At 41.7% G+C, this 21,117-nt stretch overlaps 1 protein-coding gene across 4 annotated transcripts in view; it reads left to right on the forward strand.

The window, feature by feature from the left end:
* The window catches only part of NRF1 (nuclear respiratory factor 1), a 101,484-nt gene that overhangs the window by 58,821 nt on the left and 21,546 nt on the right, over window positions 1-21,117 (forward strand). For 2 of the 4 annotated variants that reach the window (XM_068275962.1, XM_068275963.1), the window contains exons 6-11: window positions 1,304-1,462; window positions 3,017-3,211; window positions 4,425-4,526; window positions 7,993-8,150; window positions 12,589-12,702; window positions 13,351-13,475. In XM_068275962.1, the coding sequence (XP_068132063.1) occupies window positions 1,304-1,462; window positions 3,017-3,211; window positions 4,425-4,526; window positions 7,993-8,150; window positions 12,589-12,702; window positions 13,351-13,475 (853 nt within the window). The remainder of the gene's footprint in view (window positions 1-1,303; window positions 1,463-3,016; window positions 3,212-4,424; window positions 4,527-7,992; window positions 8,151-12,588; window positions 12,703-13,350; window positions 13,476-21,117) is intronic. The other 2 variants (XM_068275964.1, XM_068275965.1) reach the window with 1 other exon arrangement.

The raw sequence follows: 21,117 nt of genomic DNA on the forward strand, positions 1-21,117 counted from the left end.
GCAAGCCGCACTTGGCCCACGATGGTACTGACTGTCAGATCACTATCTGGCTGACTATTAGATCAACTGACTGGCTGACTATAACAGAGATCAGGTTACATACAAATATACAATAATCAGGAAAACAACAAAGACTGACTGATGAGAGACAGGAGCCTTGCTCCAGCTAGGACTGTCTCTCTCGGATCTAGCTAAGGTCTGAGGGCTATCACAAAGTAACGCTTACTGCAGACAACTTGCAACTGACAGAATGCCTGCTTTTATACTGTGCTGGGCTCAACCAGCCCGCCCAGCCAATCAGCCAATCACAACACAGTTCAAGGACCTTACAGCACAGCTCAAGGACCTTACTGAGGTCAGCTGACCAGCTGGTCAGCTGACTCTCCTTCTAAGAGTATAAAAGGCTTTATTGCACACGCGCGCAGCCCCTACGGGGTCCAGACTGGATTGAGGATAGCGTTGGTGTGTGGCAGGCCCTGAGGCCTGTGAGGGAAGAACCGGACCACAGCCTCGACGTAAAGTACGCCGAGAGGCCTGTGACCGAACGGTGGATCGCAACGCCGATGCGGATGTTTCTCCGCGTTCCGCATGCGACCATGTGGTGGATGGTGCCGCTGATGCGGACGCGGCCAAACCTCCGCGTTCCGCTTGCTGAATGCGGTCAGGCCGCTGTCTTATTACACTTGCCTTCTTAAAACAGAAGGAATTTGCAATAATTCAGGTTGTAGTGAGCATATGATGTCTCCCACGATGCATCACTGCTGAATATGCAAGGGATAATTTGCATATTCAGCAGTGATGCATTGTGGGAGACCTCATATGATCACTCCAACCTGAATTACCGCAAATTCCTTCTGTTTTAAGAAGGCAAACTTTTGTTTTGCTCAACATTTTAGTAAGAGGGTTTTTTGTCCTTTGTAGCCCCTTACACACTCCAATGAGTTCTGGTTCACCATGAGCTTGCTGGGTCGTCTGTAACTGTTTCATCATGTGATAATTTTCTGTTCAGGTTTGCATTTATAATTTTTCTTGTAAACTAAAACAATCTTTTGGTGTATTACCATCCCATGTGCAACTTTTCTGCCAAGATAGCATGTGTAAATATAAGGAGCTTTGAGCATGCAAATTACCACTTCCTGAATTATCTTCTCACACTGAGGGTGATTTAATAAATGAGAAATGCAGCTGTGAAGCTTCATTTGATGACTTCCAAAGACATCCAATAGTTTGTGTGGGAGTTCTGGTTTTATTATAATTATTATTATTATTATTCTTTCTAACCTTCATTTGTATTCTTTTATAGGCCCAGCTACGTGCATTCATCCCAGAAATGTTAAAATACTCCACAGGTAGGGGTAAACCAGGCTGGGGCAAGGAAAGCTGTAAGCCTGTATGGTGGCCTGATGATATCCCATGGGCTAATGTTCGAAGTGATGTCCGTACTGAAGAACAAAAACAGAGGGTATGTTTTCCATGTTCCCCTCATTTCAGGCTCCTTTTGAAGTGCGCCTATTAAATCTAATCTGGAGGGCTGATCTCTTACCGGTATAAACTGTAGTTTTCTGCCTGTAATGTTCAACCTCCAGCTATTTTAAATGCTTAAAAGCAATGTGCAGGTCATATATTCTTACACTCTGAATATGCACAGCTCGTCATCTGCAAGTCTTGTGACATCGAATTGTGCTGTCCCTAATATTGTCACAGCCGTAGCTGCTTGTAAACCAGAACACTGGGAAAGTCACTTGGTTTCCTGTCTCTCCAGTTTAGTATGATTTATACGCAGAATGTTCTAGTCAGTAGGTCTGACTGTATGGTCACATTTGGGACAAGTTTTCCTGCGCCGGAATTAGCAGTGGCAGACAAGTTTCTGCACATCTGTCCTTGTGTTTTTTGGCTTCACAGAAGCTGTGGTTGTGTTTGTCTGGGAGAAAGCATGGTGCTGTATCATGGAATTTGTGAGCTAAATGGACATGTTTTCCACCTCCACTTCTAAAATTGTCACTTCAAAAATAATTAATTAGGAAATTGAAATATCCCATTTAAATATATAGTTTGCTCATGCTGTCCTTTATGTGATATTCTATGATTTAATTTCTGCATGTCAGTTTATGAACTGTGCTGAATCATTAGAGTCATTTTCTACTGAAAATTGCAAATGCTCTTTAATGCCACCATCATTTCTCCAAATTTGAACATGGCTTTTTTCATTCCATGTTATGTTTAAAGGACATCTGAAGTAAGAGGGACGTGGAGGCTGATATATTTATTTCATTTTAAACAATGCACATTGCTTGACTACACTGCAGATTATCTGCCTCTTATATTTTTAGCCATAGACCCTGAAAAAGCATGCAGAGCAGATCTTTCTGACTGATGTCTGACTAGATTAGCCACGTGCTTATTTCAGGTGTGTGATTCGGACAATACTCCAACTTTAGAGATCAGCAGGGCTGCCTGGCAACTGGTGTTTAAAAATAAATAAATATGGCAGCTTCCATATCCCTCTTACTTCAGGGATGCTGTAATTCTCATGGTGCGATTGCATTTGTGTTTTCCCACCAATTTATTTTGTTAAAAAAAGAAAAAACTAAACTGAGAGGGGACAAAAAAAATCGCATTGCAGTGCATTTGGAAAACATTTTTTTTGTTTGCGCTGCATTGACTTTGACTTAACCCCAAATTGCAAGTGCAAAAAACTTTCAGCATGCATAATATTTTGGTTTGTGCAAAAATAGGATTGCACAATGGCAGTGGAAGCTCCATAGCACAATCTCTGTTATTTTTGGCGATGTTTTTACCATTGTCCAAACACATGCCTCCTGAAAATCAAATCAGTAATGAATGTAGTGAAAAGGGGCTCTAGACTCCAAAATATGTGCTTCAAAAGAATATACATACATACATACATACATACATACATACATACATACATACATACATACATACATAATGTTTCTATTTGTTAACCAGTTCTCTACTTTTGTGGTAAGATTAGTAACAACACTTGCTTTTGCAGGTTTCTTGGACACAAGCATTAAGAACGATAGTAAAGAACTGTTACAAGCAGCATGGAAGGGAAGATCTGTTATATGCATTTGAGGATCAGCAGACAACACAAGTAACAACAGCACATGGTATTGCTCACCTCGTCCCTAGCCAGACCGTGGTACAAACTATCAGCAACCCAGATGGCACAGTGTCCTTAATTCAGGTTTGTTGGCATAATACTTCTTCTACAGTAGTAGAAATCATCTATGTCATTCGTTATCAGAATTTGGTGTCCTTGCAGAATTTGCAAACTCTCTTTACTCATCTGGCTGACTCATCTATTTGAATGAGACTAGAGCTTAACCACTTTGAAATCCTGGGTTTTTACCCCCTTAATATTCCTGCCAATTTTGGCATGCCATCAAAGTGATACATATATTGTTTTTTATTCAGGACTATCTAGGCTTTCTTTAGGTCATATTTTTTTCCAAGTATTGTTTCATTTTCACTGGCATTTTATTGAGAAAAATTAGGCCTAAAGGCAAACATTGTGCATTTTTCCATGTTTCACGCTTATCTTTACATGACAAGTGCCACAGTTTTAAAATATGAAATACATTATTTGGCTTGTCTCTGTTAAAACAATACAATACCATATATCCCATATTTCATCACTAGTCGGCGATCGCTAGGGCACAGAGTTTTGGGGACCCCAGTGCTGTATGCGTGCATTGCTAGGCAACAACATAGTTATACATCTATACAGCCTTGTATCCCAGAGCTGTCGCCCTAGTGATCGCTGTGGGCAGCAGACATTATAAGGTGTTCGTGTATATTAAGGCCAAGTACAGGTGACAAAAGGGATTAATTTGGTCTATTAGAGGTTGACATTTCTAAAAAAAAAAAAAAAAAAAAAAAAAAAAACACTTTTAATGTGACCTTTTTTTCACAGAAATACTCAAAATATCTGGATTTACCTATAGCTCGAAGGCATTTTTTTCTCCTTTGGGAAAAAAGAGTAGGCCCTGCTTGACAGACTTGCATAGAGCATGCATATGGAACCAAACCAAATCACTCCCAACCTTTCTCCATCATTTTCAATGGGAGGAGGGTTGGTTGACACCTTGGCCACACCCTTCATCCATATTCAGACTGTAGGGGGTGCCGATTGGTAGCCCCTTCTCCCAGAACGCATTGATTCATGACTGAGCAGTGGTAGTCCGGTAACTTCAGGTATTTTGAATGTTACTAGCTTTAGGATAGAGGACATTTTTACTCGTACATGTCGTCTCTCTTTTTTTTTTTACCCCTCCACCCGTTACTTTTCTCCACTTCCTTATATTTCCCACCTGTGTTGTGCGTTATGGTCACAAGTTTGCTAGTGTTATATATTTATTAGATTTGCCATATCTTATCTGTTACTACTTTTCTATCAGGTTGGCACAGGTGCCACTGTAGCTACACTGGCCGATGCTTCAGAGCTACCCACTACTGTGACCGTTGCACAAGTTAATTATTCTACGGTCAGTGATGGGGAGGTAAGGCATGCATTTATATGCCCATATGTATTTTTTAAAGAATTCATATAACAAGATAGGCATGCATGGCTTTCTGCTTGTAAGCATATACCAAAGAACTTGTTTGATAAATACATTTGAAGTTATTAATTGCTTGCATATGTGCCTTGTAGGATATTAATATTAATGAGGAGTAACAAAGGTGAACTTAAAGAGGAACTGTAATGATGCATAACAAAATACACAAATTATTCAGGATACCCATTTTTACCTCAATTATCCTGGATTCAGCATCAGAAGCACTTATTGCATGTATTTATTGCTGTGTATTGGTATGTAACCTCACCCTCCCAGGAATGATAGCCTAGGCTACGTCATCATGCAGTCTTGCGCCCCAGAGCACTCTGGGAAATCCTGTAATGTTGCTGTTCACTTCACACAGAAAAAAACCTCACCTTGCCTGCAGTAAATATGTTGGGGTCTGATAAATGTAAGGACGCAAATTGGGGTAACATAAGGGTTTTTGCAATGGGCAAACATTGACTGATTTATAAATAAATATTCTAAAAATAAGCAATTTTATTTATTAGGTTGTTTACAGTACAGTTCCTCTTTTAAGTAAATCATAAAAAAATAAACCAGATACTTAAGGAGAGGGAAGGCTCTTTGTCCTATAGAACCTTCCTGCTCCTCTCCTGGGCCCCTCCGTTAAGCGCTGCCTCCCCCGTTTCTATCCCCCGCCGTGGAGGACTTCAGGAGCTGAGTCCTCCCGAAGACAGGCAGCTCCATACTGCGATTGTGCGAATGCACAAGAGAGGGCGCTCACCTGTGCGCAGTATGGAGCAGCCCGTCTTCGGGAGCACTCGGGCTTCCGAAGCATCCTTCAGCAGCAGGGAGAGAGTAGTATTTGACCAAATTGGTCAAATACTGCTACCGGGGAGCCAGCACTGGAAGCGGTACCATGAGAGGAGTGGGAAGGGTCTATAGGACCCAAAGCCTTCCCTCTCCTTAGGTAAGTATCTGGCTTTTTTTTTTTTTTAATATGGATTCCCATTGATTTTAAGTGCCGTTGCAAATGATGATATTTATTCTCTATTACCAGTAATTATTAAAGCAGTTTTTGCTATGCAAGTTATCTGCTTAGCCTTAGTGGGTATCATTCACAAAGAGATAGAAACAGCCCTGATAATCCTGGTGACTAGCAGCAGATCAGTTTATTACATTTTGCAAGAGCACAGCAACTTAGCCAGCAAAGGCACAAGAGGAAGTTACAGAAAATCCTGACCAGTTTTTAGAAAAGATCCTAGTTCCGATTTTGCCCCCTTCCCATTCCTCAACCAAAGTCTGTGGAGACCGACAGTCAGAGCGGACACATCTAGAGTAAAGATCTCTATAGCACAGCTTCCACATCTTCAGACTGCACAGCATACTTTTGTAGATGATGGGAACTCCCCTCTGTCACAGCTTATCATTGGGCTCAGTGCTACATACGCTGGGTGTGTCTGCAAACACCTTGTGGTAAGACAGATTAAAGGGAGCCACTCTCCTGTCTCCGATACTGAATTGTGAGTATGTGTGTGTAAAATAACACAATAGGAATGTTATTGCCGTTTGTAAAGGGTATGGGCTTTTATCGGTTTTCTCATAAATTGTGTCTGCATCTGGAAGTATTGCCTTATGCACAAGATCTGCTGAGGACTTTGGTTCATAAAAGTAAATGAAAACCTAAATGTATGTGGTAAAATATGCAACATTTTCTCTACTGAAAACATATTAATACTGAGTGGTCCATACAAAGCTAATATCTTCTCCCTCTGCTTAGGGTTTCCTAAAGCCCAATCTACACAATACGATTCTTTGTACGATTCGATTATGATTCTACTTACGATCCGATTAAATCCGACATGTCCCATCAGGATTCAATTCGATTTGCCATTGCGAAACAATGGCAAATCGAATTGAATCGAATCCCGATCGGACATGTCTGATTTAATCGGATCGTAAGTAGAACCGTAATTGAATCGTACAAAGAATCGTATCGTGTAGATAGGGCTTTAGGCTTTGTCTTTAGCCTAATGCACACGATCTGCTGAGGACTTTTGTTCATAAAAGTAAATGAAAACCTAAATGTATGTGGTAAAATATGCAACATTTTCTCTACTGAAAACATATTAATACTGAGACTGAGTGGTCCATACAAAGCTGATATCTTCTCCCTCTGCTTAGGGTTTCCTAAGGCTTTGTATTTAACACACACACACTCACTCACTCACACTCACACTCTCTCTCTCTCACTCACTCACTCACTCACTCACTCTCCAAAACCAGATATGAACAATATAAGCTGTTACTGATAGAAAACAAACTTTTAATGTTCCTTATTGCACCCACAACTATCCCTCTGTTCAAGTACTGATGACCTCAGCAAACACTGTGGGCGGTGTGATAACGTATTGCCACTCATACCATGCAGAGCTGGAGTCCCCAGTTCAAAACTTGGCCAGGACACTATCATCATGGAGTTTGTATGTTCTTCCCGTGTTTGCATGAGTTTCCTCCGAGGCACTGTGGCTTCCTCTTCCATCCCAGAAACATGCAGATAAGTTAATTGGCTCACCCCAAAAAAATCGTCCTACATCTACAGTAATGATATAAGACTATGGCCATGGTAGGGGTGTTTTTATCTTTTCTGAAGGATGGTCAGTGTTGGTCAGGATTGGTTACTCTGTAAAGTGCTGCCAAAGATGTCAGTGCTGTATAAATACACAATTAACCACTTGCCGACCGCACGCTTATACCGTGCGTCGGCAAAGTGGCAGCTGCAGGACCAGCGACGCAGTACTGCGTCGCCAGCTGCAGGCTGATTAATTAGGAAGCAGCCGCTCGCGCGAGCGGCTGCTTCCTGTCAAATCACGGCGGGGGGCTCCGTGAATAGCCTGCGGGCCGCCGATGGCGGCTCGCAGGCTAAATGTAAACACAAGCGGAAATAATCCGCTTTGTTTACATTGTACGGCGCTGCTGCGCAGCAGCGCCGTAAGGCAGATCGGCGATCCCCGGCCAATCAGCGGCCGGGGATCGCCGCCATGTGACAGAGGACGTCCTGTCACTGGCTGCACAGGACGGATAGCGTCCTGTGCAGCCCGGATCACTGGGGGGACAGGTAGGAGAGGGAGGGGGAGGGAATGTCGCCGCGGAGGGGGGCTTTGAGGTGCCCCCCCCCCGCAACATGCCACCAGCAGGAGCGATCAGACCCCCCCTGCACATCATCCCCATAGGGGGGAAAAAAGGGGGGCGATCTGATCGCTCTGCGTGCCCTCTGATCTGTGCTGGGGGCTGCAGAGCCCACCCAGCACAGATCCCATCAAACAGCGCTGGTCCTTAAGGGGGGGGTAAAGGGTGGGTCCTCAAGTGGTTAAAATAAATACAGTTTAATAAATGTTAGATGGATATCATTTCATAACAGGATTTCTCTTCTTGCTCCATGCAGGTAGAACAGAACTGGGCTACACTTCAAGGTGGAGAAATGACAATCCAGACAACACAAGCATCAGAAGCCACTCAGGCTGTTGCATCCCTAGCAGAAGCGGCTGTTGCTGCATCACATGACATGGCTCCTGGAGCTACAGTCACCATGGCATTAAACAGGTAACTGCACTCCAGCTGTAGTGTAACTACACATGTCCACCTAGATTCTCATACCGGTATACCTAGCTTTACAACTTCACTAAAGAACTAGCAGGAAATGACAGAGGTTTACTAGATTCACAGCATTTTCTGATATATAAAATTATAATTGTTCATTTTTATAAATAGGATTTACTTTTGTATTTCTATTGTGCATTATATTTTCATATCTTGCTGATTCTGTGTGAACACTCAACTGAGCCTGCATGCTTTGTTGTTTTCTTTATCCAATTCTTGACACTAGAGGGTGCTAAAGATGAAGTTAAACATGTTATGGTTGGATTATAGACACAGCCTTGTTTTAGAAAAACATAAAAAAAATCCTCCACCCAAAACCTTAAAGATCCATGATGATGTATGCATTTTCCTGTACCAATTTGCATTGTGTTGTGAAAAAAAAAAAATCCTTGCCAGTTTTTACACATATACCAACAATGAGTTATTCCATATTGCTGGCCATTTAAATGTAAACAGCTCTTAAGGGGATAGAAGTTCAGTTAAGCATGGTACACACTTTCAAATATAATTGGCCAATCACTGCCCCATTTTACCACCTCTGCCTAGTATGAGTGCTTACCTACACAATCTGCTCATAGCATTCAATAACTGTTGGTCATCATACTACATGGTGATGGTAAAAGTGGTCAGGGATTGGCCAGCCATACCTGAAAGTGTGTACCATGTTTTAGGCTTGTTTTGAACAATGAAGTCAGGTAAAGGGGCACTATGGCAAAAAAAAAATTAACGCTCATACATGTGAATGCTTCACAGTGCTCTATTCAATTGAAAAGGTTATTTGTACCCATTTCTGATACTTTTATTTACATGAATCTTATGGCCTGCAGCTTTTCTGACTGGTTTTGGGTGAAAACATTCCCTAGCAGAAACTCTTTGCCACTGCATGAGGCTTATTACCTAGGACCTTTGTAGTGACAGAGAAGTGGGCAGGTGCGGTTTTTGGTTAGCGGCTGCATGCACAGTAATCTAGCAGGTAGTCCCATCTGCCAGCTTCAAATGTGCTACTGCACATGCGTCTGGGATCACAGGTGCAGTTTACATATAACCACAGACCTCTGTCCTGTCACTATAAGAGGTAATTTAAATGTCCTAGCTAGTAATCCTTGTGCAGTGGCAGGGACCGTCACTACAAATCACAGCGCTGTGTCTCGTGAGGCAGAGGAGGCAGTTGGGCTGTGCCACTGATCCTTCCTCAAAGATCTGTCAGTTGCAGGTACATTTAAAAAAAGGTCACACAGCATTAAGAACCCATTGGAAAAGCTGCAGGCTGTCAGCTTGAAGTAAATAACAGGCAAAATAAAAAAAAATAAAAAAAACGGTTTACTTACCTAGGGCTTCTTCCAGCCCCTGGAAGCATAGTTCTGCTATCAGCGTGTCGCCCAGGGTCCCCTCCATGGCAGCTGCCCACCTGGTGGGTACTGCAGCCGGCGCCGCTCGCGGTCACGCTCCGTTGCTAGGAGTGTTCTGTGCAGATGCAGTACTTCTGCACCTGCACAGAACGCTGCCGTTAATGGGAGCGTGACCACAAGTGGCGCGGCCATGCGCAGTAGCCAGCGACCTTTCCGGGTCAGCAGCTGCTACGGAGGGGACCCTGGGCGACCTGCTAAGCGGAGCTGCGGCAAGAAACGCATTAGCTTCCAGGGGCTGGAGGAAGCCCCAGGTAAGTAAACCTGTTCTCTGTTATTTTGCCTGATATTTCCTTCAAAGCAAACCTGAACTAAAAAATAAAAGTAATAATAAAAACAAAAAACACATCATACTTCCCTCCCGCATAGTCTACTTATTAATCCGTTCTCCTCTTCTGCGTCCTGTTTATCCACTGGGATTGATGGAATTCTCTGTCCTCCATTTTGAAAATGGCCATTAACCCATAACCGCTTCCTGGTCAGCACACTGTTAAACTGCAATATCGCCCACTTGGGCCATATTGAAACATGGACATTACCTTGCTCATCAGTTGTCCTTTCGGTTATAACTGACAGCAACTGATATATAACTGACTGCAACCGATACATTTTAGTTCTGACAAAACCTTGTCAGAACTGGAAGGAATCGCTGTAAGAAGAAAATGGTGAGCTTCTGAAAGAAACTGATGGTGAGGTAAGTATGTAATATTCATTTTTAGATACATCATGTGTTTATTTTAAATAATTTTACTTGGTTCAGGTTCCCTTTAATGTAAAAATAAGTCTCAGAATTGGATACCAGCAACCTCTTCAATTGTATCGAGCACTGTGAAGCAAATGCTATAACATATAAATGTGAGTGTTCATTTTATGTTTTTTTTTTTTTTAACCACTTCACAACTAAGGGGTTTTACCCCTTCAGCATCCAAGCAATTTTCACCTTTCAGCTCCTTCCATTCATTTGCCAATAACTTTATCTCTACTTATCAGAATGAAATGTGTTAAATGTGTTTTTTTTATCACTAATTAGGCTTACTTTGGGTGGTACATTATGCCAAGAATTTTTTATTCTAAATGTTTTTGAATGGAAAAATAAGAAAAAAATTGGAAAAAAAATCCTTATTTTTCAGTTTTCGGCCATTATAATTTTTAAATAATGCATGCTACCGTAATTAAAATCCACGTAATTAATGTGCCCATTTGTACCGGTTATTACACCATTAAAATGATGTCCCTATCACAATGTCTGGTGCCAATATTTTATTAGGAAATAAAGATGCATTTTTTTCAGTTTTGCATCCATCATTAATAAAAAGCCCATAATTTATAAAGTAACAGTATTATACCGTCTTGACATAACTATTAAAAAAGTTCAGTCCCTAAGAAAACTATTAATGCATTTTTTATAATTGTAAATTTATTTCATTGTATTTTTTTACAAAAAAAATAAATGTTGGTAACTATTGGGGAGTGTGGGAGGTAAGGGGTTAATTTAAAATGTAAAAACAGGTCTTTGCATTTAAAAAAAGTACTTTTAGATGTAGTTTTACTATTTCAGTCTTTTTTTTGTTATATGTCCTGTAAGTGAAATATGTATGCTTACAGGAAGTGTACTGAAGATGGGAAACTTTTATTTATTAGAATGATCGTGCAGCTTCTCATAAAAGGCGCCGATAATTGCTACGGGGACTTAGATCAATGATTAGGAAATGCTTTCCCATTCATTGATCTCCTGGCGGGCAGATAGCATCATGAACGAGCGCACAAATAAGCGGGAGCGCTTTCAGCAGTGGTAGCAGCGGGAGTACGTATATTTACTCCCCTGGGCGGTTAGATGAAATCTGCAGGGGAGTAGATATACTGTACTGGAGCTGTGAAGTGGTTAACCATAGTGCCCCTGTAAAGGAGCCTCACAAGTGGGGGGCTAGGACAGTGGCACAGGAAATGGAGTGCAGAGGTATCTTCATAGGTTGCCTACTAGATAAGCATTTAAACATTTTTAACCCCTATAATGTCATATGCATATGCACAAGACTCCCTAGGGCTGAGTCTATATCAGTGATGGCTAACCTTTGCACTCCAGCTGTGACAAAACTACAAATCCCATCATGCCTCTGCCTCCCCGAGTTCTGCTTAGAGCTGTCAGAGTATTACAATGCCTCATGGGACTTAGTTCCACCACAGCTGGAGTAGCCATCACTGGTCTATATGGATAGCTTCCCCCACCCCCCACCCAGGAGACAAAAGCTGCCTGCTTCAAGGGCCAGGTGGGGTACTGATTTACCTGTATCTGCAATAAATGTTTCCATACCTCACAGTTGTTTTTTAAACAGATTGAACCTCAAGTCACCAAATAGTTGAGGGTTGTTGTTGTTTGAGGAGTGACACTGTTGCTGGTGACAGTCACACCTAATTCTAGTCTGTTATTAGCGCCATATTACAGCTGCTATTTCTCCAATAGTGTCACATGACCTAAAGAAGGTGCACTGTACAAAGTCCTTTTGTCTTGCTTTAGGAGACCCCTCACACTTCATTAACTGTCTCCTAAATTGGCCCTAGACTACAGTACTTACACTACATAATATACATACATAGACATATGATAATAGTAGGGATTAGATTGTGAGCTCCTTTTTCGGGACAGTCAGTGACAAGACAATATATATATACTGTACAGCGCTGCGTAAGATGTCGGCGCTATATAAATACTAAATAATAATAATAATAACTGTGTGCTATTAGGAAATGGCAACTAATTATCATCTTCTCTTCTTTTAATTTCATAATTGGCTGTGCTGTCATGGATTCTGATGTAGTGGATGCTTGTTTTGTGGTTTAACATTCAACACCATCTAGTTAAATATATTTCTTAAATCCCAACTGAACCCTGGTGGCACGTTCACTGCCAAGTTTGCTTCCAGTACTTGAACATAGTAACACAGGACTTGCCTGCTAAATGGTGTTTTGTTTAACAGCGGTTTCTGGAATGCAGAGGGGCATCAGTGGACTTGCCAGAATGGGAGCAAACAAGACTGTAGGGAGAGCCGTGTCCAGAAGGCTCGCAGTGGTCCGGTGTTCACTAGCATTGGGTGTGTATTTTGTACTTTTTGTCTCCATGCAAAATGACTGGTAAATTATTTAAAAATTGATCCACCCAAAATGGCCATTCCTCATCACTTCATGTAAACTTGTGTGCGTACAAGTGTCCCCCCAATGTTAGTGGATTCCCCTTTAGCAATTCGCCAAGTTAAATTCTGCTTGGCTGAGCACTATTGTACTTCCCACTGTGAGCCATAGCCACATGAACTAGATAGGAATTGATAAGATGCTGAAGGGCTGTAGTCTTGTTAAACCTTTGAGCAGCAGCACAGATGAGGTGGGCAGGCTCAGCTGTTTGTCTACAGGGAAGATTAGCTGATGCCTCCACCTAGCTCCTCTGACTACCTCCAATATATAATAAGGGGATAATGGAGGAGTTTGGACAGTCCAGACTACTGGTCAGTCTTACCAAGCAGCACTTGGCATTGGTATAGGAAGACAGTTTTGCAAACCCAGCAAGGCACGTAATATAAAAAAGTAATAAAGCAACATTGGTTTATGAAGCATTCAAAAACCTGTGTATTGTAACTCATGATATATTCCACACGATATGCATTAAAGGCAAAGCCTGAACTAGAGCTTTATAAAACAATACATATCATTGTTACCTGTCTTATCTTCTGTTTTGTTCCCTAAAGTGAAGCAGCAGCTCATGCAGTAGCCACGTTAGCAGAAGCCACATTACAGGGAGGAGGACAGATCGTTTTGTCGGGTGAAACTGCAGCAGCTGTGGGAGCTTTAACTGGAGTACCAGATGCCAATGGTAAGTGCTTTACTATGCTGTGCAGGAATGTATGTAAAACAACCTTTTCTACAGTGGTGGAAGCATAATTCCCACTTCCCACTATCCCCCTATTCTTGTGTTCCTGTTATTGCCACTGGATGGCTTACTGCACCTTTGTCTGTGAGAAGCCTAAAAGAGAACTGCATCAGGTGTCATTAAATTGGGTATTCAGTAAGGATAATGTTTACCAGATCTATCGCCTGCAGAGGTTTCCGCCACCCTCTCCAGTCAGCAGGTTGCCTCATTTATCTGTCATTTAAAGTCAATTTAAACTTGCTAAATGGACAGTGATTTTATTGAGACACATAGGGGGTTGAGTTATCTTTCACAGCATATTGTAAGCAAGAGAAGAATCATATTGAAGGATTTAAAGAGAGTCTGAAGCCTTCTAAAAATCCCCATTTTATTTGACAGTTATGTTCAGCAATATCAGCAGTGCTAAAATGCTGCATTCCCACGGCAGAAAGATGTAATGAAACCCCCTAAATACCAGGGCAAAATTCCACGACTTTCCAAGTTGTGGTTTTTGCTGCCCAGGAAGGCAAGGCTTAGTGCTGTAGCTCTGCCTCCATTTGTGTCTATCCCAGCTGATCGCCACCTCTCCCCACCCCTCTCAGTGAAAGAAGACTGGGGTTTAATTACATCTTTCTGTCGCAGGAATGCACTGCTGATATTGCTAAACATAACTGTTAAGTAAAAAAGGGATTTTTAGAAGGCTTCAGACGCTCTTTAACCTGCTGAGCGGTCTGGACGAGCTCAGCTCGTCCAACACCGCCAGAGGCTGCCGCTCAGGCCCTGCTGGGCCGATTTTAATGAAATAAAAAGCAGCACACGCAGCCGGCACTTTGCCAGCCGCGTGTGCTGCCTGATCGCCGCTGCAGCGCGGTGATCCGCCGCGTGCAGCGGCGAAAGAGGGTCCCCCCCAGCCGCCCGAGCCCAGCGTAGCCGGAACAAACAGTTCCGGCCAGCGCTAAGGGCTGGATCGGAGGCGGCTGACGTCAGGACGTCGGCTGACGTCCATGACGTCACTCCGCTCGTCGCCATGGCGACGAGGTAAGCGAAACACGGAAGGTCGCTTATTGCGGCCTTCCGTGTTACTTCTGGCCGCCGGAGGCGATCGGAAGAACGCCTCCGGAGCGCCCTCTAGTGGGCTTTCATGCAGCCAACTTTCAGTTGGCTGCATGAAATAGTTTTTTTTTTATTTAAAAAAAACCCTCCCACAGCCACCCTGGCGATTTAATCAGAACGCCAGGGTGGTTAATTACTGATATAACTAGAGATCCTTTTATTTAAAGTAAAACTGAAGCCACCTAAAATAATGGTTGAATACATACTTATCGGTGGAGAGGGAAGGCTCTGAATTTATGGGCCTTTCTATGTTCCATTATTCCTACATATTGTTGTGTAGAGTAACAGGGGTAAGCTACTGTGGGACTCCCAGGTCCAGGCTCACAGACCAGTTGTAGAAAGCCAGAAGACAGCAGTGGTGATAGACATGGTGAAGCCAAGTGACAGCAGCATTAGGAAGATGAAGTTTGAGAACCTGGAGGACTGCTAGCCCCAAAGAAGATACGGGGAGTAGACCTCAAAGATAAATTGAATTTAAATCGAAATTGCAATCGCCAAGATCACAATTTCGGAATCGTCAAAGCAGCAATTATCGCGATCACGTCATTTCCAAATAGGGAAGTTTAAAGAAGTGGCTTCACACTTCCCCAAAGTCCCGGCGCGTGCGGCTCACATCGTTGGACATACTTTCCGCATAAGTCCAACGCTGTCCGTCCTCTATCACCGTCTGCCGGCTCTTGTGCTTGGCAAAACTCCGGGTTCCTGTATGTCACATGACATACAGGAAGTATTCAGTGCATTAGAGCCTGCAGGAGGCGAAGTAGATAGGCGGGCATCGCTGGACTCGTGCTTGAAGCTACAGTTGTGTTCAAAATTATTCAACCCCCACTGAAATTGAGTGTTTTGGCCAGTTTGCCATTCATTTTGATCATTTCATTCATCTTGTGTACAATTAAATCAAAGAGGCACTCGTAAGTCAGACAAATATAACATAACATTTATAATGAAATAACCACAAATGTCTTTTCTGTGCTCGCATCATTATCAGTTTTATTCAACCCCCAAGTGACATTCATTCTTCGTACTTAGTACAACATCCTTTTCCAGTTATAACAGCTTTTAAACGTGATGGATAGCTTGACACAAGTTCTGGTTCTCTTTAACTGTTCCTCAGAGGGGTTCACAATCTAATCCCTACCATAGTCATATGTCTGTACTTATTGTAGTCTAGGGTGTTTGGGGGATATGGCAGGAAACCGGATTCCTCAGAGGAAACCCACACAGACATGGGGGAGAACATACAAACTCCTTGCAGATGGTGCTAACATATGAAAGAACATCAGAGTGTTCTGTCCACAAAAATTCAGAGCAAAGGTACTGTTCAGAACCATCAGGCCCACAGTCCTCTGGCAAAAGACCAATGCCTCTCATAGGGATTGAGAAAGAAATGTTTATATATTTCTTTTGGTTCACTGTTTACAAGGTCTCTGCTTTTGTTTTACATTTGAAATTCAAAAGCATTTTCCTGGAATTCTGATTCATTACACTGAGATCAGTAGCTAAAGCAAACTTTGATGTGCCTTTAATAAAAGTATCTGCTGTCATGAAGATGAAAGACCTCTTTAAAAACGAATTGCATAAATGTTTTGTTACACCACTGTGTTTGGTCTGACACAGAAGTGGATCAGCTCTGCTAATGATTTGTCCTTCTCTGCCCATCAACCCACACTAAATATAGTTCACAAAGCAGATCAGTGCACAGCACTCTGCTGCCTGTGTGTGATGCCTCAATAAAATGGAAACAAGGGCTAGAATAAAGCCAGCCTATTACAAGGCACGTATCCCAGTCTGAAGCTTCCGCATATGGAACTGCAATAGGTGTGTCTCACAATCAAGCCAGCAGCATCCTTCACTGAATAGCATTTAATGATGGGATATGTCAACATAACCGCCCACTTTATGGAGAAAACATAATGATTTATTTGTGCCATATTTGTTATGAATGGGCGATGGCAGGGCCGGGCCGAGGCATAGGCTGGAGAGGATCCAGCCTCAGGGCGCAGTGTTTGAGGGGGCGCACAATTCATTTAGCTGTCGTTCCTAATTGTGTATGAAGCAGAAAGAAATAAGAAAAGGGGATACATAGCAGTGACTGCAAGCCAGATAACTAGATATTAAGGTGTTGGGGAGGTTGTGGGCCCTGTGGCCCTCTTAGTCTAATAGCAATCTGTGTGTGACAGCTGAGGTGGGAGGAATGGAGGGGCACACTTTAGTGTCTCAGCCTTGGGTGCTGGAGGACCTTGTCCCTGCTCTGGGCGATGGAACACAAACCTTCAAGCTAAATGATAATTAGATTGATGGCTCTTTATGTTAAAAATCCATTATCCTTTGTATAGCAGATTCAATTTCAAATCAGACTGACAATCCAAGTGCATGTATCGCCTGTTGAACTGAGAAGGAACATGCAAGGCAGTTGTGATCAGCACAAAACAAATGTATATCTATAATGTCTGCTATAGGGTTGGTACTGTTAGATTACATGGACAAGTGTTTCATTGCACATAAAAAGGTCAGTTTTTAGATTTCTGATTCAGGATACACAGTCTGATATGGGCCAGTCTAAGTATTCCTAATTACCAGGGAGGCATTGATAGAATCAAGGATAGGATGGCAAAAAAATGAACAAATGTTGAGCTAACCCTTGGCATAAGCCAGATAAGTGGTTGGTTAAAGCAAACCCAAACTAAAAACTGATTGTTTGCACAATAATTAACATTACATTTTAATATGAAATCCTGGTTGATTTATTTTGTTAACGTACGGGTGGAACTCGAAAAATTACAAATTACAAAAGGTGAAACTAATATATCAAATAGTCATTACATGCAAAGCAATATATTTCAAGTCTTTATTTGATGATTATGACTACAGCTTATAAAAACCCCAAAATCAAAATCTCAGACCAGTAGAATATTGTGAAAATGTTCAATACAGGTAGTCCCTGGTTAACGAACGGGATAGGGACTGTAGGTTTGTTCTTAACCTGAATCTGTTCTCAAGTCGGAGCATTGTGCCATATCTGTCCCCTGTACCTTCTCTGTTGCCTCCAGTGTCCTTCTCTGTGTCACCTCTGCCCTTTGTACCTTTTTATACAAGTTTAAAGGCCATTTTTTCTTTGAATTTTTTTAAAATCAATTTTCTCAAAAACTACAAGTCTAATTTGAAAAAACATTTTTTGACTTGTTCCCATGGAAACACAGAATCCATGCCTTTTTGTATCGGCAGGTTGTTCGTAAGTCGGGCGTTCGCAAGTAGGGGACTACCTGTATACTAGGCTCAAAGTGTCAGACTCTAATCAGCTAATTCATCCATAGCACCTGCAGTGGGTTCCTATTTCATATATTAGTTTCACCTTTTACATTAAATTACTGAAATAAATGAACTTTTGCACAATATTCTTATTTTTTTATGGTTTCACCTGTATTAAGATTAATTTAACTAATTGCAAGCTGAAGCCCAATGCAGTGTGAAATAACATATGGGAACCCAATTATGTAATGAGTAAAAGTTCATCTCGGATCCACTTTAAAGTGGACCTGAACTCAGAACTCCTCTCTGCTCTAAAAGATACACAACAGCATAATAACGTTTAAACAAAAAACACTTCTTTGTTACAGCTGATACAAATCCTAAAATAAATCTGCAATGTTTCTACTTCCTGATTGATGGAAGCAGACATATTGTTAAGGCTATTTGAAAGCAAAGGCTATTATCTCCCATCTCTGCCATAGGCAGTCATGTGACACGGGAGAGATCAAATTACAACTTGTGATTAGACACAAATTAGGGGGAATTACAGGCTAAACTCTCTAAGTACATACAGGGTGCATTTCTCTGTTTTCCTTCTGTCCTGTGCAAGAGTGCAGGGCTACTTTAAAATGTTCTTCTCACATCAGAGCTAGTTTTTACACTGACAGTCTCTTTTCTAGCCAGTTACTTTTTAAAGATGGCTACCATGTCCTGCGCTTTCTGGTTGTGGACGCTATGGGAAGGCAGCGGGAGCAGCACAGATTGATAGATCTGACATGTAAGCTTTCCCTAAAGTGGTAGTGCAGCACCATATGGCCCACTGCAGCATCATCAGATCATATGATTCTGAACAAAGCTGTCTCCATCTTAAGAGAAAAGCTGCAGTACGAGACACAGGAGTTCAGGCTTTCTTCTGTACAGAGGATTTTTTTTTTCTTTTTAAGATGCATGTTACAGAAACCTGTATTAAGCAGAGTATGGTGCCATTACTGACTTCATTGTTAAAAAAAAAAACAAGTAAAAAATACTGTTTGCCTGGTCATTGTACTGATCCAGTCTCTGATAACACAAGTATTTAGGTGAGGTGTTCTGACTCCAGTTACTGCATGCTTGTTGGAGGTGTGTGACTGAGGAAGATCAGCACAAATTGCATTTTAGGGCTGGTTCACACTGCAAGAGCTTTTTCTAAGCACTTGTGATTTTAAAAGCTTTTGCTAATGTAATGCTATGAGTTTGTTCTCACTTGAGCAATGTGATTTTCTAAAAAAAAACACCCAAAGCATTGCATTAGCAAGAGCTTTTTAAATCACTATCGCAAAAAAAGGCCCATGCAGTGTGAACCAGGCCTTACAATGTGTTAGCAATGTGACAACCTACATATACCAATTGTTTATTAACAGCTTGTATTGTAGCAATGCATTCCATTTTAATTAAAGTAGAATCCCTTTATAGTAACCTCCAAGAGACCAGGAAAAGTAGTTTGCTATATCAGAATTGGTCATACATTGTGTGTCATACACACGCAGTTGCTGGGACCTGAGGACTGAGTTTAGTATATCCAGAGGTTTACATTACACCTGTCCACCACTGAAAGCGCACCTATAATAGGCATGTAATCTTTAGAACTAGACCGTGAAAGGAGGTGGCCTGATAACCTATGGGGTTGGCCTTCAAATTTCCTCACATCTCAGACATCTTGAATATCTGTAAGGTATGCTAAAAAAAACAAAAAACGCTTGATTCTTGGAGGCATGACCCTTCAATTTACAGGGCTTAAAGGATCTGCTGCCAATATCTTTGTGCCAGATACCAGGCATTATGGTCCATGTTTCAGTGGGTTTTGGTGGCACAAGGGGGGGGGGGGGGGCATAAATAATATTAGACAAGTAGTTTTAATTTTTTGGCTGATCAGTGTATATACCAGCAGTTCAATTATGATCATGAGAGCAAGTGAATTGCTTATTTATTTTGCAAGGCTAAAGTCACCCATAGACACAAGATGGTGGTCAGAAGATCTGACTGACGCACATGTTGTTTTTGCAAAGCAAGCATTGTTTATGTTCTGAGAAGGCAACTCTGCAGTCAGCCTCCTCTTTGTAGAAAAAAAAATAATGCTCTTCTGAAAAAATACATTCTAAATTCTAGAATGTTGGATTTTAAATAACATTCTTCTTATGAATGCATTTAGAGTCATGGCTTCATATGTGTTGGCTCTATGTAGGCCAGTAATTGTATAGATTATGTAGCAGTAGGTTTTTCATGTCCTTGTGGAGTGCCCTCATACATACCGCTTCTCTGCACAGCCATTTGACAGGTGGTTTGGTAACCTACACCTTCATCAGTCACTGGGGATTTCGTATAACCAGCTGTCAGTTTTGTTGGTTTTACTCCTTAGAAGTGGCGGTCTTCTCTGCATGTGTCACAGCCTAATGAAGGGCTGGACTTAGCGGCACAGGAACACTATTTTTTAAAAAATCTGATTTTAAAAGGAATTAGCAGAATAGGATTTAAATCCCCCCACTCAATGTGCCAAGGCTAGGGTGATTAGTTTAAGTTGTATGAAGACACTAAATAAGCTGTTAGTAAAATAAGACAACTTAACCCTGCATTTACTGAAGGAAAATCTGTCAGTCCCCTCCCTGAGCATTTTTCATTTAAACAATTTATAGATAACGGCCAACATGCAGGAATATTCTGATATTAATGTTTTTCTAGAAAACAACTACACATACAATATTCGGTAATGAAGAAGCATGATTGCCAACACATTGGGACAAATGTATCAAAACCAGTGCAAAAGGAACTGGAGCAATCCTGGCGCAGATCTACTGCAGAAGTGGAGCAGTTGCTCAGGGCAACCAGCCAGTATCCTTGATCTGGAGTCCTGCTGTATTTTAGCAAGAGTTCTGCTCCGGTTTTATTGCCCTGGTTTTGATAAATCTTACTGTACCTGCCCAGAGGATGGGCAATAAAGGTGAAACCATAATTCTCTATACCCAAAGAAATGATTATTTCTAGCAATGTATATTTTATGTAGTAATTCATTCATACAATCTCAGAGATAGGCAGTCATGAATTGCTTTATATTTTAATTTTGAGGCTGCTAATGTCCAAGCACGTATTTGTAACTGCTGTGTCCCTGTGACCGTTCCCATTCATCAAGGCAAAAAACTACTACGAGCGGTCCGCTACTTACAAATGGGTTTCACTATCAGGAGATTGATTGTAAGCATGGATAAATGAT

The sequence above is a fragment of the Hyperolius riggenbachi genome, chromosome 3 (assembly GCF_040937935.1).
Source record: "Hyperolius riggenbachi isolate aHypRig1 chromosome 3, aHypRig1.pri, whole genome shotgun sequence".
Taxonomy (NCBI): domain Eukaryota; kingdom Metazoa; phylum Chordata; class Amphibia; order Anura; family Hyperoliidae; genus Hyperolius; species Hyperolius riggenbachi.